The sequence below is a fragment of the Trifolium pratense genome, linkage group LG6 (genome assembly GCF_020283565.1).
Source record: "Trifolium pratense cultivar HEN17-A07 linkage group LG6, ARS_RC_1.1, whole genome shotgun sequence".
In the NCBI taxonomy this organism is placed as follows: Eukaryota; Viridiplantae; Streptophyta; class Magnoliopsida; order Fabales; family Fabaceae; genus Trifolium; species Trifolium pratense.
The window spans coordinates 6,732,523-6,749,761 of NC_060064.1; the positions used below are offsets into that span (position 1 = coordinate 6,732,523).

Here is a 17,239-nt window from a genome sequence, read left to right on the forward strand (position 1 = left end):
GTTATTGTTCCTTCTTTAGCAGTAAAAGAAAGATGGAAAAGAGGGCATATATGCTGGTCAATTTTTCAAAACTTCTCAATTTATTCCTGACATGAAAAGCCTTCCAATTCTTTTCTATCATCCAAATTTTTCAAGGGAACATCAAACTAATGCAGAACAATGAGCATATCCATCCAATTTACATATACATATGAATTGGGTTGAGCAAGGACTTTAACAGCAATTAAGAAAAGGACTTGAGTTTATGTTTGAATTCATGTAAAAGAATAGAATGAATAGGCCGAATATGTGGAGAATAAACTGAATACATATATATAGAGATAAAAGAATATAGCAAATAATTGAAGGACAGATAGAGTATTAATTCCCTCCCCCACTCCTCCCTGTTGACATAGTATGTAGTTTGTCTTATGAGCTAGTTTATAAAATTAATTGATACTGGAAAACATAAATTGAAAAATTAAAAGATGGGAATAAAAAATAATCATGAGTTTACATTTATGATTTAAGTTTAACCATTGAATAAACCCACTTGGGTTGGTTCGGTAGTATTGGCTTGAGACCTGAGAGTGTGTTATTCCTTAAGATCTCAGGTTGGATTATCTCTGGTGCCAATTTGGGCGGGCTAATTTAGCTTCTTAAAAAAAAAAAAGTTTAACCTTTGAATAGTGTAATTACTAATTACCATAGACTACTTTCTTTAATACCATGTGCTTCTCCCATAGCTTCCTTCAATACTCTCTTTATGTAAAGGGTCTGAGAGTTGGTTGTTCATGGATTAGTAAATTGATCATGTGATTGCATTTGGGAAAAGATTCTCTATTTGTAGTGTGACTTCAAAGTGATAATCTCTCGTAGTTGTTAATTTTTACTCATTAGTTTGAATCGTATTAGTTTATACATGGATGCATAACTGAATCTAAGATACACGAGTGCACATATCTTATTTATTTACTGTTGTGAATTCGGATTGAATCACACCAATAAAATAATTGATGTGTGGAGCAAATAACGATTAAGCAATCAAATAATGAGATCGGCAATAAAAATCACAAATCAAAAGATAAAGCGATAAAGGAAAAGAACACAAGAGAATTGTTTACCCAGTTCAGTCAATGTGACCTACTCTGGGGGAGAGAGCAGCTCTCCGATCCACTATCAAACTTGTTCCTTGATTACAATGAAATTCACCACAAGAGTTACAAGATTTAGAGTTTTTCCTAAATCTACCCTAAGCCCGAATTTCTTCCCGTGACCAAGAAATTCAATATGAAAGTGTTTCCCAAGGTGATAGAATGTTTCCCTAACCCTAGAGTCTTCCCAAGATGAAATCTCTCAACCCTAGCCTTTTTGTTAGCCTTTGAAACCCTAAAATCCCCTTAAAAAAGTCAGAAAACGCATAACATATATATAGGCCCGCAGACACTACGCCTGGGCGCAGCCTCCCACGCCTGGGCGTGAGCAACCTGAGTTCAGCCCAGTTTTTCACGCCTGGGCGCCAACTCCCACGCCTGGGCGTGAGCAGGCAGAGACTACCAAAACATGATTTTCTGATTTTTACATTATTTCAAGGCAATATTCAACAATTCTCCACCTTGCCTTTAAATCAATGGTGATGCCGACTTCTCATCAACCATCGTGCTGCTCTCTCCAACCTCCGTCTACTCTTCGACGAAGTTAATCAAGTCCAAGCAATGCTTGAACTTAGCTCTAGGTAACGATTTGGTGAACATGTCAGCTGGATTCTCCTCCGATACAATTTTCTCCACCATGATCTCTTTTGTCTCAATCATGTCTCTTACAAAATGCAACCGAATGTCAATGTGCTTTGTCCTTTCATGATACACCTGGTGATTTGCCAAATGAATGACACTCTGATTGTCACAATGTATCTTCACACATCCTTGACTAATCCCCATTTCTCCAATCATACCCTTCAACCATATGGCTTCCTTGACCCCTTCAACAAGGGCTATGTATTCTGCTTGAGTTGTTGACAAAGCTACAACAGATTGTTGATTGGCCTTCCACGTTACCGCTGTACCGAACAATGTAAACACAAAACCCGATAAGGATTTTCTAGTGTCTATGTTACCTGCATAGTCCGCATCCACATATCCCTCCAAAGCATCTCTTCCTGGATCAGTTCTTGTGTACTTCAGACCACCCTTCAAAGAACCATTCAAATACCTCAAAACCCACTTCAAAGCTTGCCAATGAACTTGGCCCGGATTTGCCATAAACCGACTTACCACGCTAATTGCATATGATAAATCAGGCCTACTACAAACCATGCCATACATGATGCTTCCAACCCCACTTGCATAGGGAGTACTCTCCATCTTCTTTCTCTCATCCTTGGATTGAGGACACTGTTTTATCGACAACTTTGAATGGTGACCAAGTGGCGTGTTCACTACCTTAGAATCTGTCATTCTAAACCGCTCCACCACTTTCTTCAAATAATCATGCTGAGATAAGAACAACTCACCTTTACTCCGGTCTCTCAAGATATCCATACCAAGTATCCTCTTCGCATTGCCAAGATCCTTCATCTTAAATTCACCATTTAGTTTCTCCTTGAGCTGTTGAATCTCTTGCTTGTCAGAACTTGCCATAAGAATATCATCTACATAAAGAAGAAGGTAGAGAATGACTTTCTCATTCCTCTTCATCATGTACACACAACTATCATAGTTGCTTCTCACAAATCCAGCCTTCAATAAGAAATCATCAAACCGACGATACCACTGCCTTGGACTCTGCTTCAACCCATACAAAGATTTCTTTAACAAACACACTTTTGAATTGTCTTTCACAAAACCTTCAGGTTGTTGCATGTAGATAGTTTCTTCTAACTCTCCATGTAAGAATGCGGTCTTCACATCCATTTGTTCTAACTCAAGATCATACATGTTAACAATCGCCATAAGTACCCTTATAGAACAATGTTTCACCACAGGTGAGAAGATTTCGTTGTAATCAATCCCCTCAACCTGAGTAAAACCCTTTGCTACAAGTCTTGCCTTATACCTTGGTGCTTCGACCCCTGGTATACCTTCTTTTCTTTTGAACACCCACTTGCTACCAACTACCCTTTTATTTTTAGGTAATGGCACAAGCTTCCAAGTCTGGTTCTTCTCCAATGAAAGCATTTCCTCATTCATTGCCTTCAACCAGTCTTGACTATCTATGCTTTCTGATGCTTCCCTGAAGTTCTTTGGTTCCGAGTCTTGCACTTCTTCAGCTGCATTCAAAGCATAACAAATAAGGTCAGCATAACCGAGTCTATTAGGTGGACGAATAACTCTCCTCTCCCTATCTCTTGCTAGCTGATAGTCAGGAACAGTTGTTTCATCACTTCCACTTTCATCAGGTACTTGAGTCTCATCCTCCTTTTCCCTCTCATCTGTGGAAGGCTCCACCTCAAACTGAATTCTCTCCACCCCCGTTTCTGGTCTTTTCTCAAGGTCTTTGCACTTCATCCCCATTCGGGTCTCATCAAAAGTGACATCCCTGCTTATGATAAACTTTGATCCTCCAGGCTCCATCTTCCACAGCTTGTAACCTTTCACACCTTCAGGGTAACCAATGAAAACACACTTCACAGCTCTAGCATCAAGCTTATCTTGCTTGACATGTGCAAATGCTAAAGCTCCAAAGATTTTCAAGTTAGAGTAGTCTGCCGGCTTGCCACTCCAAACCTCCATAGGTGTCTTTAGATCAATTCCTGTTGATGGACATCTGTTGATCAAATATGCAGCAGTGTTAACTGCCTCTCCCCAGAAACTCTTGGGTAATCCAGCTCCCAACAGCATACATCTCACGCGCTCCAGCAAGATCCTGTTCATCCTTTCAGCCAGTCCATTCTGCTGCGGTGTGTATGCAACGGTCTCATGCCTCTTTATACCTAGTTTCCTGCAAAACTCATTAAACTGCTCTGAAACAAACTCCAGGCCATTGTCAGTCCTTAAAAGTTTTAGTTTACTTCCTGTTTGATTTTCTATTAAGGTATGCCATTCTTTGAATTTTTCAAAAGTGTCACTTTTATTCTTTATTATGTAAACCCATACCCTCCTAGAGTAATCATCAATTATTGAAAGAAAATATGAACCTCCCCCATGAGTAGACACAGATGCTGGACCCCAAAGATCCGAGTGAACATACTCGAATGGCCTAGTAGACTTATGCACTCCCACCCCAAACTTAACCTTATGTTGTTTTCCTAGAGTACAATTATCACAAAAGTCTAGTTTGTTCAATTTTTCTTTCCCTAGTAAACCTTGTTTAGCTAGTTCAACTAAACCCCTTTCACTAACATGACCTAACCTCAAATGCCATAGTTTAGTTATGTCTGCATTTTCAACACTAGTTACTAATGCATTAGAAATAACAGTTGAACCTTCTAAAATGTAAAGACCATTCATTTTAGACCCCTTAGCAATTACTAATGCACCATTAGAAATTCTCATTACCCCACGTTCAATCCTAGTACAATACCCTAGATTATCAAACATGCTTATGGAAATTAAATTTCTTTTAAGTTCAGGAATATACCTCACATTCTTCAAAAGGAAATCACGATCGTCATACATTTTAAGACGAATAGTACCCATACCTTGAACCTTGCACGCTTTATTGTTACCTAGACGGACGACTCCACCTTCTTTAAGCTCCAAAGTTTCAAAGTACTCCTTTCTTGGACAAATGTGATATGAGCACCCCGAGTCCATGACCCAGCTCTTCTCAGGTTCCCAACTTGTAACTGTCAATGCTCCTGCACTCTCATAACCTTCCTCTTCACTAACGGCAATTTGAGCTGACGAAATACCACCACCCTTTCTCTCAGGGCAGTCCTTCTTGAAGTGACCTGGTTCATGACAATGATAGCACTTTAACTTGCCACCACCATCACCCTTTGACCTAGACTTGGACCTATGCTTCTTTCCCTTCCCCTTACTTTTGTTCTCGCTTCTTCCTCTCGCCACATTCAGCCCTTCTCCGCTGTCATCAATCCTCAAGTCTCTCATCTTAGTCATCTCCTTGGTTCTCAAAGCCGATTGGACTTCATCCAAGGTGATAGTACCTTCTTTTCCATAGAGCAATGCATCCTTGAGGTTTTCAAATGACTTAGGTAAAGCACACAATAGGTGTCAAGCTTTGTCCTCGTCCTCCAAGTTCACATCAATGTTCGCCAAATCGTCAATAATCTTATTGAACTCCGAAAGCTGCTCAACCACGGACTTGTTCTCCGACATACGATAGAAGAACAACCGTTCTTTCAGACACTGCTTATGTGCCAAGGACTTGGTCATATACAATGCATCAAGCTTCGACCACATCCCTGCAGCAGTCCTCTCCTTTGCTACTTCTCTCAACACATTATCCGCGAGGCACAAGATAATGGCACTCAATGCCTTATCATTCATCTCGTTCTTCTCTGCTGCTGAGAAAGTATTAGGCATGTTCGCAATTCCTAACAATGCTTCTGAACACTTCTGTTGTGTTAATATTGCCCTCACCTTCACCTTCCACAACCCAAAGTCGTTACTCCCGGTGAACTTCTCAATGTCCCACTTAGAACCCATGATACTTAAATCGTTTGATCCTTTGCCCCACGGTGGGCGCCAATTGTTGTGAATTCGGATTGAATCACACCAATAAAATAATTGATGTGTGGAGCAAATAACGATTAAGCAATCAAATAATGAGATCGGCAATAAAAATCACAAATCAAAAGATAAAGCGATAAAGGAAAAGAACACAAGAGAATTGTTTACCCAGTTCAGTCAATGTGACCTACTCTGGGGGAGAGAGCAGCTCTCCGATCCACTATCAAACTTGTTCCTTGATTACAATGAAATTCACCACAAGAGTTACAAGATTTAGAGTTTTTCCTAAATCTACCCTAAGCCCGAATTTCTTCCCGTGACCAAGAAATTCAATATGAAAGTGTTTCCCAAGGTGATAGAATGTTTCCCTAACCCTAGAGTCTTCCCAAGATGAAATCTCTCAACCCTAGCCTTTTTGTTAGCCTTTGAAACCCTAAAATCCCCTTAAAAAAGTCAGAAAACGCATAACATATATATAGGCCCGCAGACACTACGCCTGGGCGCAGCCTCCCACGCCTGGGCGTGAGCAACCTGAGTTCAGCCCAGTTTTTCACGCCTGGGCGCCAACTCCCACGCCTGGGCGTGAGCAGGCAGAGACTACCAAAACATGATTTTCTGATTTTTACATTATTTCAAGGCAATATTCAACATTTACAATGCTTCTTTGATACTATGAACGGCTATGCGTCCTAGACTCATAGTGCTTATATGATATATATTCCAAGTAGCAAGAAAGGTGAAGTCAAGATGAGATGTCATTCGGGATGAGTTTCCATGTTATCGTCCTTTATTCGAAATGTAGGCTTAACCCCAAAGCCTGTGTCGGGTGTACGACGACATCAAGCCTCAAACTTTTAAGTTATTAAATTTTGAGACTCTACGACAATAGTTATATATTTCCAATGTTCATATCAAATGTGCATCAATAAATTAATGGTAGATTATGATATTTGTGTCAACAAAATCCTTAGTTCAAATCCATACATTACCATTTTTTCTACATAAGAATTGAAGTCATTTCAAATTAAATTTGATCGTACTTGGATCAGAGTCGACCTTGTCCGGTGGTGCTTCTCTTCCATTCCGGTGAATGGGAGGGAGAGTTTTTGTACCTGCAGGTGTTTTGACGTTCAAGTTAGTAAATGCGCGAAGCAGAAGTTTTAAGAATAATTAGAATGTACCTGACTCCTCTGCATGAAAGGAGTATATATAGCCCTCGACGTTGGGCCAAGACCGTTGATGAGCATGTTAATGCCATCAATGGCTGTCGGAAAAACGGTTGAAGAGCCACGCTGGACAGTAAATGCCCATCATTCCAATGTCCGGCGTTACAATATGTTGGGTACGTCGTCCGTTGACTTAAACTTTGAGATATTGGGCTGCTTCATAATTGAGTCATGCTCGACGCTGGAGGAGGACTTTAGGATCTCGGCTATTGGGCCTCTGGTTGAGTCTAGAACAGGACGGTTTTCTCTCCCAACCCCCCTCAATTCTTTTCTACCCCCTGAATTTCCGTTTTTGCCCCTGGGGGGTACTGCGGTTTATACGAACCGAAATAAGCTGACATTCTGATAAATTTCGGTAACCACTTACCGAAATCTGGGACATTTCGGTTCGCAGGTACCGAAACCATTATTTCGGTAAATTTCTACCGAAAATGGCCTAATTCCAGCGACCAACGTACCGAAATCTAGGACATTTCGGTTCGCAGATACCGAACAAGCTGACGTTCGTTTTTTGTGTACCGAAAACGCTAATGTTCGGTTTGCAGTTACCGAAATGGTCTAATATTTGGCTTCGGTGAACGCGAACCGAAGTTTTTTGGCAAAAATGTTTCAAACCGCAAGGGGCAAACTTGGATTTTTGGGGGGTAGAAAAGAATTGAGGGGGGTTGGGAGAGAAATCTTCCTAGAACAGAAACCATCAAATGTATAACCCATTCACAAACTCAACCATTATATTGGGTCATTTTTTGACATGGTGTTTGCACACAATGTTCATCATATGATATTATAAGAATATGTCCCCCAATTATTTTTTAATAAAAGATTAATCAAATATAAATTTTTTAAGTGTTAAAAAGTTAAAAATTAATATTAAATTATTCTCTTGTTAAAAAAAAATTAAAATCGTACAAGAGAGATTTTTTATAATGTTTCAAAAATATGATTGTAAAAAATAATTTAAAATTTTGTTGACATATATATGTTAATTCAAAATCATGAACAAAAAATCGTGCCAGAAGATATTTAAAAGACAAAAACTTACAAAATTGTACTTTTTCAGAAAACTCTAAAACAAAATTTTAAAAATTTATAGAATCATAATTTTTTTTCTTCATAGAATCATAAACTTTTTAACCCTAAAATAAATAAAATAACCAAAGTATAATAAAAAGATTTGAGAAAAACGTGAAGAGAAAGTTGTGAAGTGAGTGAGCGGTAAAGGTTATAGAAGCAAAATAAAGAGGGGAAAAAGCATATTCTTCCCCAAGAAACCTTATATTTAAATTAAAAACACACGCTCGCACTTTCTTCTATCAGTCTCTTCACGCAGCCCACTGATCAAACATTCTTCTTCTTTCTTTCTCTCTCTCTCTCGCTTCGTTTTCGTCGATATTAGGGTTCTTACCGGAAAACCACAACAACAACCGAAAATGCATTCCAGTAACTTGCTTATCGAAGAACCTATTCGCATGATCTCAATACTCGAGCCAGCCAAATCCGTAACTCTCTTTAACCTATTTTTAATTTCTCTTTATTTATTTATTATTATTAAATTATTTTTTGCTTTTTTCAGAGTTTCTTTCCTGCAATGACTAGGATCGTTGGTACATTGGGACCTAAATCTCGTTCAGTTGATGTTATTTCTTCTTGTCTCAAAGCTGGAATGTCTGGTATATATTCTTCTTGTTGTTATTTGTATCTATCAAGTTTTTTAGGTCTTGTTAGTATAAAATAGTTTTACACTGTCAATAAATCACAACCGATCATATGTGACTTTATAAGGACTTTAAAAGTAGTTACGTTTAAAGTCAAATAGTTTTAAGGGTTAAATATGTCTTTAGTCCCGTATATATATCTCGAATTTTGTTTTTGTTTTTAGTCTCTGTACTAATTATCCTAAATAGGACTAAAAGTATACTTGTTTTGTACTTTGGAGGGGTTGAAAAGTGGGAACATTGAATAAAAACAAAATTCTAGATATTTATTATAGGGACTAAAAATCTATTTAACCCTGTTTTAAATGATATGATGATTATGATTGACTAACGGTGCAAAAATCTGATATTTAATAGACGGTTGTTTGATGAGGTTTTGTAATGTTGTTGTAGTGGCTCGTTTCGATTTCTCTTGGGGTGATGCTGAATATCACCAGGAGACTTTGGAGAATTTGAAGACTGCTATCAAAACTACTAAGAAGCTATGTGCTGTGAGTGGTTAATACTTTAAAACTAAGTGCATTTTGTGTTTTGCATGTTTTTTGTTTGTTTTGTTAAGGTTAAGCTTTTGTTTTGTGGATGTGTTTATTTTTTGTTATAACTTTTGTTGTCTTTGTCAGGTTATGTTGGACACAGTAGGTGCTGAGATGCAGGTTGTTAACAAAAACGAGACATCAATTTCGCTTCAGGCTGATAGTCAGGTTATTCTGACTCCTGATCAGGGACAGGAAGCTTCTTCAGAGATACTGCCAATCAATTTTGATGGACTGGCCAAGGTTCACTTAAATTTTCAAACTTCTATGAATTTACCTGGATCATGTTATTCGTATCAACTACCTATGCTTATCTTAGTGCAAAATAGACTCATTTTTTGTTGCTTTCGATGCAACGTTTGTGTTAATTTGAACCTTAATCTTATTCATACTGTTTACAGTCAGTGAAGACGGGAGACACCATCTTCGTTGGTCAATACTTGTTCACAGGAAGTGAAACTACTTCCGTATGGCTAGAGGTAATACTGTTTGCGCTGTTCTTGAGTATATATTTAATCTGCATTGTGGTTTTGTGTAATTGAAGTTAAATTTCCAAAATTGATATGTTATATTACGGGCCTAGCCGCCTAGACTGGCATGGATAGAAATAGTTGAAATGAAGTCTTACATGTATGATGAATTCTACCTGAAACAATGCAGGTAGCTGAAGTTACAGGGCAGGACGTTGTTTGTACTGTAAAAAATTCGGCAACATTGGCTGGGGCATTGTTTACCTTGCATGGATCTCAAATTCATATTGATTTGCCGACCCTCACTGAGAAAGACAAGGAGGTAATTTCGTCTTTTCACTTGCATCTTTTAGCGAGTTACTCACTGTCAAATTGTAGAGCTTCCCTGTGCCTGGATTGTAGGTTTCTTTAAAGTTCTGAGGTATCATTTTTTCTTGTTGCAGGTTATAAGCACCTGGGGAGTAAAAAACAAAATTGATTTTCTATCATTGTCATATACTAGGCATGCTGAAGATGTTCGCCAGGTACTTTGTGTTCCACATCCTTTGTGTTCGCCAGGTCATTAATTTTTTTTTTCCTATTGCGGTTTTCAGGCTTTCTACTAACAGACCCTGTGTGTTTAAAATGCAGGCACGTGAATTCCTTTCTACATTAGGTGATCTTAGCCAAACTCAAATTTTCGCGAAGATTGAAAACGTTGAGGTGAACTCATTTCTTCATAGTTTATTGGACAAACTCGAATTCTCTGAAAATTATATTCTTGTCAGCTATGCTGATTCAAATGCATTTATATATATGGTTTTTTAGGGATTGACCCATTTTGATGAGATTCTACAAGAAGCAGATGGTATTATCCTTTCTCGTGGGAATTTGGGCATTGATCTTCCACCAGAGAAGGTTAGATTATTGTTGTAATTAGTCTCTATGTGTAATTTGAAGTGTTTTTACTTATCCTGTATTGTTGTGTGGCTTTAGGCATGTTGATAATGTACTTAATACTTCATATATTCTAAAGATTTGTTCATTGAATAAATTGAAGTACACGCTTCAACCCAACTTTTTCTTGCCTAGATTATCTGCCACTTCTTTTTAGATCGGTGTTCTAGGTCAAATAAAGTTCCATCAAATAGATGGATACTATATCCTAACTAAGTACTTGGGGATCTTTTATATGATATTCGAGGTATCTGATGTGTAGTTTCCTAAGCAGCCAGCCAGTTTCTAATAAGTTGAATAAGGTTATTTTGGTTTTGGAAACAACAGAATTTACTATATTTTCAAAACCGTTTGAAATGTCTGTTTTAACTGTATGATTTTATATATGATATATATAGTTACAATGACAATTCTGAAAATCATCAGTCTTCACTATTTTATATTATTAGTTAATGCATCAATAGTGGTCTATCAGGGGGGGGGGGGGGGGGGGGTGGGTTGATGTTAAATCCGAAACCTAGAACAATGAAAGAAAATAAGTTTTGTGGAGTAGTGCTGCATGCTTTTGTTATTCAACTCTCATTTGCTTTTGTAGGTATTTTATTTCCAAAAATCTGCCCTTTACAAGTGTAATATGGCTGGGAATAAGTTTTGTGGAGTAGTGCTGCATGCTTTTGTTAATCAACTCTCATTTGCTTTTGTAGGTATTTTATTTCCAAAAATCTGCCCTTTACAAGTGTAATATGGCTGGGAAGCCTGCTGTGCTCACACGTGTTGTGGATAGCATGACCGACAACTTAAGACCAACACGTGCGGAAGCCACCGATGTCGCCAATGCTGTTTTAGATGGTGAGTCACTAGTCATATGATGCCACTAGCTGTTTTGGTGACTATAGTTGTAGGCTGTTATGTTAATGTCATTATCAAAGGCAGGAAATATTGCTTTGCTTTTGATATATTTTTTTCATGTTACCTTTCAACCTTCATTTCCTGATTAATAAAGACTATTAAGAAATATTTATTCTTTTCTTCCCCTGGTTTTGGCCCTTGTCAATGATGTTTTTATCTACTAGTGTTTGTTCCATCTTCTATGTGGTTGTTAGAAATGGTTAGTCGTTATTTAATTTATTGAACTGTTATTAATATACAGGAAGTGATGCAATTCTTCTGGGTGCCGAGACTTTACGTGGGTTATACCCTGTCGAGACTATCTCTACAGTTGGCAGGATTTGTTCAGAAGTAAGTGCATTTCAAAGCTCCTTTAATTTTGTTTGGTACTTGAGATTTGTTCTGTTATTTAGATTTTCGATTTTTTGGAATATTGCTATTAAAAAACCTGTGAATTGAGTTTTTGGCTTAAATGATTTGAATTGATATATTATTGTTTGCTGGCTGATAACTCCAGTCTTTTAAGGACATTTCTAATTTTGCAATGTTTGAATGGAGAAATTCCTGAAATAATGTGCTCGATGGCTCTGCCTATTTTTCTTTGTCAAGAGAGATGTACATGACTTCAGTATTTTCACCTTATAATTGGTATTACTGAGTATCTCTTGTATTTTACAAATTACAAATAATAATTTATTACCATTCATCCCTTTTACAATATAATGCACATATATGCCTTGTAACTGAAGAGGAAATTATTATACAATGAAATTTCATTTCTTCAGTTTCTTGTAACCCGAATAAGATACTATTGTCTGAATGACCTGAGTTGATAGCCACAGATCCAGTCGATTTGTTTCATTTTCTTTATCTAACTTAATTCACTAGTAGTGATATACAAGCAAAACGGGGCCGAAAAGTATACGGTTGAAGTTGCTTGATGAGCCAAATTGGTTTCCTGTTCTATTAAAATCTGTTTATTTCTGGTTTCACTATGAATCATATGTTGCACCTACATATGTGTAAAACCTTCTATACTTTTGCATAATAGCATAGCATGCCATTATTTATATTCTCGATTCTTTTCTTTATTTGAATATTAATTTATTCATGTCATTTGTGCTTCTTTCTTTGTTATGGTGGTTTGAAAGGATACTTTTGCATAATAGCATAGCATGGCATTAGTTATGTGAATCCTTTGATTCATATGAATAACCTGTTTGAAATTTTACCATGAATGCCAGCTGATATCTCTGCCTTCTGTTTCAGGCTGAGAAAGTTTTCAATCAAGAACTTTTTTTTAAGAGGACAGTCAAATATGTGGGAGAACCCATGACCCATTTGGAATCCATAGCATCCTCTGCGGTAATTACATTTTAACCATGCCCTTAATTTTTTTAATGGTGATTCCCAGTGCTTGAGGTGGTGAGGTGAAAGTGGCAAGGTTGTGGTGGTCATAGGTTATAGTTTGAATATCAGCATCTAAGCCTTTGATGGGCCCTTATGATGTAGGGGATCCTTTTTTTTTATTTTAAAAAAGAGTAATTTTTGCTTTTTTGTCTTGGTGTTTGTTTTAAGTTCATATATGGAAGGAATCTTATAAAATGAAAATCCTATTTATTTAGGTACGTGCAGCTATTAAGGTGAAGGCTTCTGTTATCATTTGCTTCACTTCATCTGGAAGGGCTGCAAGGTACTTTCTTTGCATAAAATATGAATCATTCATAGTTAACATCAAGGAGAACGAGTCTTATGGATAAATTAATCTTCATATTAATTTATTTTCCTTGTATTTTCACAAATCTCTTGAAGACTTTTCTAAACTTGCCATGTGCACTTTTCAGATTGATAGCAAAATATAGGCCAACAATGCCTGTTCTCTCTGTTGTGATACCCAGACTTAAGACAAATCAGCTAAAATGGAGCTTTAGTGGAGCTTTTGAGGTTAGATTTTAACTTGTCTCATTTACATTTTTTCCCTTTTTCTTTTAGGTATCCATGGATTGCTTATTTTCTTTTAGGTATCCATGGATGTGACCGGTTGAGGCAATATCCATTTGTTGTAAATGTAAAATAAGTTTTGCACCAATGATTAACGAGCAACATTTTGTAGGATGACTAATGAATGAGTAACTTTCTATCAAATAATTTTTTTCTAAAAACCGTTGTAGAATACATAGTTTATATCGTGCATATTGAGTTCTTAACATTTCACAATAATCCCAAATATTATTTGACTTTACTACTCCGAAACCAAATTGTACATTTTAAGTAAAATCAATTTGTGTTCATTACATTGCTAAATAAAGACATTTTATTCCATTGTTTCTTGTTTCCAGGACCAACTACCAACACATTTGTGGGAAAGCTTATTTACTTCTAATGTAATTACTATGCTACTCCCTCCACCCCTAAAAATAAGACCAACTAACAACTCATAAGAAATTTTGTTGCCCCTTTTTATAAAACCCAATTATTTTTTACTAACATACCCCCAATTAATTTACTTCTTTTTCTGCATCCAATAATAAATTCTATGATGGAAACATTAACTAATTCTCCCTCTTGAAGGGTAAACTTGTAAAAACAATATCATTTATTAACAAATTTAATACACTACCAACTCTCTTAGTTCCTGTGGTTTAGTCCACGATTTTCTATATTTAGGGACGGAGGGAGTACTCTCTATCTATACTTAGATACTTTATAATTATGCTACAATCATATTTTACTATGAAATATGATCTACAGTAATTTGTCTATCTAGTTATATTTTTCACATATATGTATAAAAAAAAAATACAATATACGTATACTCCAAGTTTTGCCAACTGTTATTAATTGTATCCTGTGTAAAGCAAATACAATCAGTTTTGGAAGATGGTGCTCTACTGGCCTGGATTTGGACACATAGTTCCATCTTCGTGATTAGAAACTTGTAATTTACCAGGATGAATGTTATGTTGTTTATTTTTTATCATCTTTTTTACCAACTTACAATTCATGACACAGGCAAGGCAATCACTTATTGTAAGAGGTCTCTTTCCCATGCTCGCTGATCCTCGACATCCTGTAAGTTCCTGATCTTGTGGGGATGTTTCACGAGTTTATTTGTTTTGTCATTTCATTCTGCATGACATCTATTCGATGGTCTGAGGCTAACTAAGTATTCATCTCATACTTTGTCTGCAGGCTGAATCAACAAGTGCTAGTAACGAGTCTATTCTCAAGGTAGCACTTGATCATGGAAAAATGGCGGGAGTTATAAAGCCACATGATAGAGTGGTTATTTGCCAGAAAGTTGGAGATGCATCTGTAGTCAAGATAATCGAGCTTGAAGATTAAGTGATTCACACAGTTGAAGCTTTTCTTTTTTGTCTTTTTGGTTATCACTAAGTTTTGGAAGGAGCAGATCGTTCTGCTTTCACGATTTGAAGTTATCTCCACTGGGTTTTGGTGGCTAGTTATTATACTTTCTTTTCTTATGTATTGAAAATGAATGTTAGGCTAATTATTAATTAGTACTGGTTGATATCATACTTAACATAGGGAACATGCCCTTGCAATTTTTTGGAACTGGATTGAGTTGCAATCCAAATAGAAACAGAATTTTTGCAGTTAGTATTTGTTAACTTGAACTAAATATATTATAGATTATCTTTATAAACTATAAAGCTTCTCGTTATATTTATTGTCAGGCTACTCATGCTTATAGTAGCTAGTTTTTACTCTGTATCAGCATATGCATTATACGCCTAATTGTTAAGAACTATGCAATGCAATCGGAAACATACAGGCCATTTTAACGCTGTTCTATATTACTCAGTCTGTTGTCCGACCAAACTAACAAATTTTTGTATTCCTCTATAAAGAGTGCTTTTGTGCTTAGAGATGCATGCATAGATTAAATTCAAATATGATACATCCTTAACTATCAAACTACTTGAGTACTGACCAATATTTTTATGGGGTACTTTGATATTTGAGATATTTTTGTATTCTTAAAATTTTTAGTCCAACAAGATGGTGTCTCAGACAAGACAGAAGAGAACTTAAATAATGACTAACAAATCTAAATTGAATTCGGATCGTATATTTATACGGTGTTGGATGTCAGTTAATGTCCATTCCTTAATATAATGGGAGTCATAATTGAGGATATTCAGCAGAATATAGACTAATTTTTCCTTTATCAATTATCTTAAAGAAAAATTGTCTTCAATTTTTTTATATATACATGTTATAATAGTTGTAATATCTCTATTTTTTAATATTAAATTCGTTGATTGCTTATAAGTTGATATGTTTTTGTATAAATATTTCTATCATATATAATTTTGCTTCCCATGAGATAATTTTTATGGATCCATCTCTCCTAGCTAGGTACAAGGATATGTCTAGAGGTATTACCAAAATATCATTTTTTTAAGGAAACGATAATAGACTTCGTCAGATTCACATACGTTATAAACTTCTCTCACTGCTTCCTTGAAAAGCCCATCGATGCAATTACCACCAAAAAATCCCGATATTTTCTCTTCGGGCCCCCCATGTATCTTTTATATCCCCAAATATTCCAATTTTGCCCTTGATAAAAACTTCGGTTCGCAGAAACCGAAGTTTTTTCTAATTCAAATTCAGAAAAATTTCGGTTAACAGGAACCGAATTTTTTTATTCGGTTCGTAGAAACCGAAATTTTTATTGAAGGGCAAAAAAGTAAAATCCAGAGGGTGAAAAAAAAAACCATGGAGAGCCTAAAGTGAAAATATCAAAAATCCCCACGCAAGACAACTACAACCATCACCACAACCTTTATATTTGGCACCTATATCACACCACGTCTTGGCACATCCTTCTACCTTCTTCATCGGGAACATTACTGCAAATGAATTCATTTGAAAGCCAGTTAAAGTTCGAACAAATTAACACAACCACATCATGCATCAATGCAACATTATTTCACCACCGATATGGCTTCACCATAACAACAATAATAATAATAATAAAAGTTATTCTAACCTGGGCAACATTGTATAGGATAAAAAGGGAATAATTAATGTCTTATTTTCTCTCACTCCCCTTATTTTTCTCCTACTAATAATAATAATAATAATAATAATACTCCCTCATGTTCTTTTTTATATAAGAGGAACATTCTTTAAATTTATTCCGCACAATTCAATTTATACCCTTATTAAATAAAATGAAATAATCCATTCAAATGCTATAGTGCATTAATTAGAGAGACCTATTTCTCATGTTAGTCCAAGATTTTGTAATAAAACATAAAATTTTATAATTATTAATGACAAAAATTAACTTTTTTAGTCTGTGTTATTTTTTCAAGTGTTCCTTATAAAAAAGACCGAAGAAAGTAATAATAGAACGTTTAGAACGGTGGTTAGTTAGGTGCTTAATAATTTAATTATTAATTATTAATCAAACTATTCCTCCATTAATTGGGATCAGTTGATTCTGAATAATTTCTCATGAGTTTCTAACATGTAAAAAGAAATGCATGCATGGTATATATTGGTAAGAAAAAGAGTTAAAATAATACGACAACCAAAGCATACTTGATCAAAAGAAAGAGCTAGCTACAGTGTTTGAGTTGCATTTCTCCATTCTTGGATGCAACAATATATAGAGATATCCTGATAATAGCGACAATAAAAACAATTGTATTAAATTCGGATGTCTGAAGTCCCCGTGAGCTTAGCTTAGTTGGTAGGGACATCACACTATATGTGCAGGAGCCCGGTTCGAACCCGGGACACTCCACTTATTTACTTTAAGGTGAATTTTTTAGCCACTAAGCTATTTGACAAAAAAAAAACAATTCAGATGCGTGGAACAAG

The 17,239-nt window shown here is 36.1% G+C and overlaps 1 protein-coding gene across 2 annotated transcripts; it reads left to right on the forward strand.

The window, feature by feature from the left end:
• Window positions 1-8,048: 8,048 nt before the first annotated feature.
• LOC123890442 (pyruvate kinase 1, cytosolic) lies at window positions 8,049-15,043 on the forward strand. 2 transcript variants are annotated; one of them, XM_045940054.1, is made up of 17 exons: window positions 8,049-8,337; window positions 8,412-8,508; window positions 8,947-9,044; window positions 9,174-9,329; window positions 9,488-9,565; window positions 9,747-9,878; window positions 10,000-10,080; window positions 10,187-10,258; window positions 10,364-10,453; window positions 11,197-11,341; window positions 11,643-11,731; window positions 12,650-12,745; window positions 13,006-13,073; window positions 13,225-13,324; window positions 13,720-13,764; window positions 14,393-14,452; window positions 14,573-15,043. In XM_045940054.1, the coding sequence occupies exons 1-17, from the start codon at window positions 8,269-8,271 to the stop codon at window positions 14,723-14,725; spliced, it is 1,629 nt and encodes a 542-aa protein (XP_045796010.1). In that variant the 5' UTR covers window positions 8,049-8,268; the 3' UTR covers window positions 14,726-15,043. The 2 variants fall into 2 exon arrangements, with proteins under 2 accessions (XP_045796010.1, XP_045796011.1); XM_045940055.1 differs by lacking the exon at window positions 13,720-13,764 and having other exon boundaries at window positions 8,104-8,337.
• The last annotated feature ends 2,196 nt before the right edge of the window (window positions 15,044-17,239 follow it).

Coding starts and splice junctions, on each gene's coding strand:
- LOC123890442 (XM_045940054.1), top strand. CDS start 8,269: ATGCATTCCAGTAACTTGCTTATCGAAGAACCTATTCGCATGATCTCA. Junction 10,454..11,196: donor TTGATCTTCCACCAGAGAAG/GTTAGATTATTG, acceptor TTGCTTTTGTAG/GTATTTTATTTCCAAAAATC. Junction 12,746..13,005: donor AATCCATAGCATCCTCTGCG/GTAATTACATTT, acceptor CTATTTATTTAG/GTACGTGCAGCTATTAAGGT.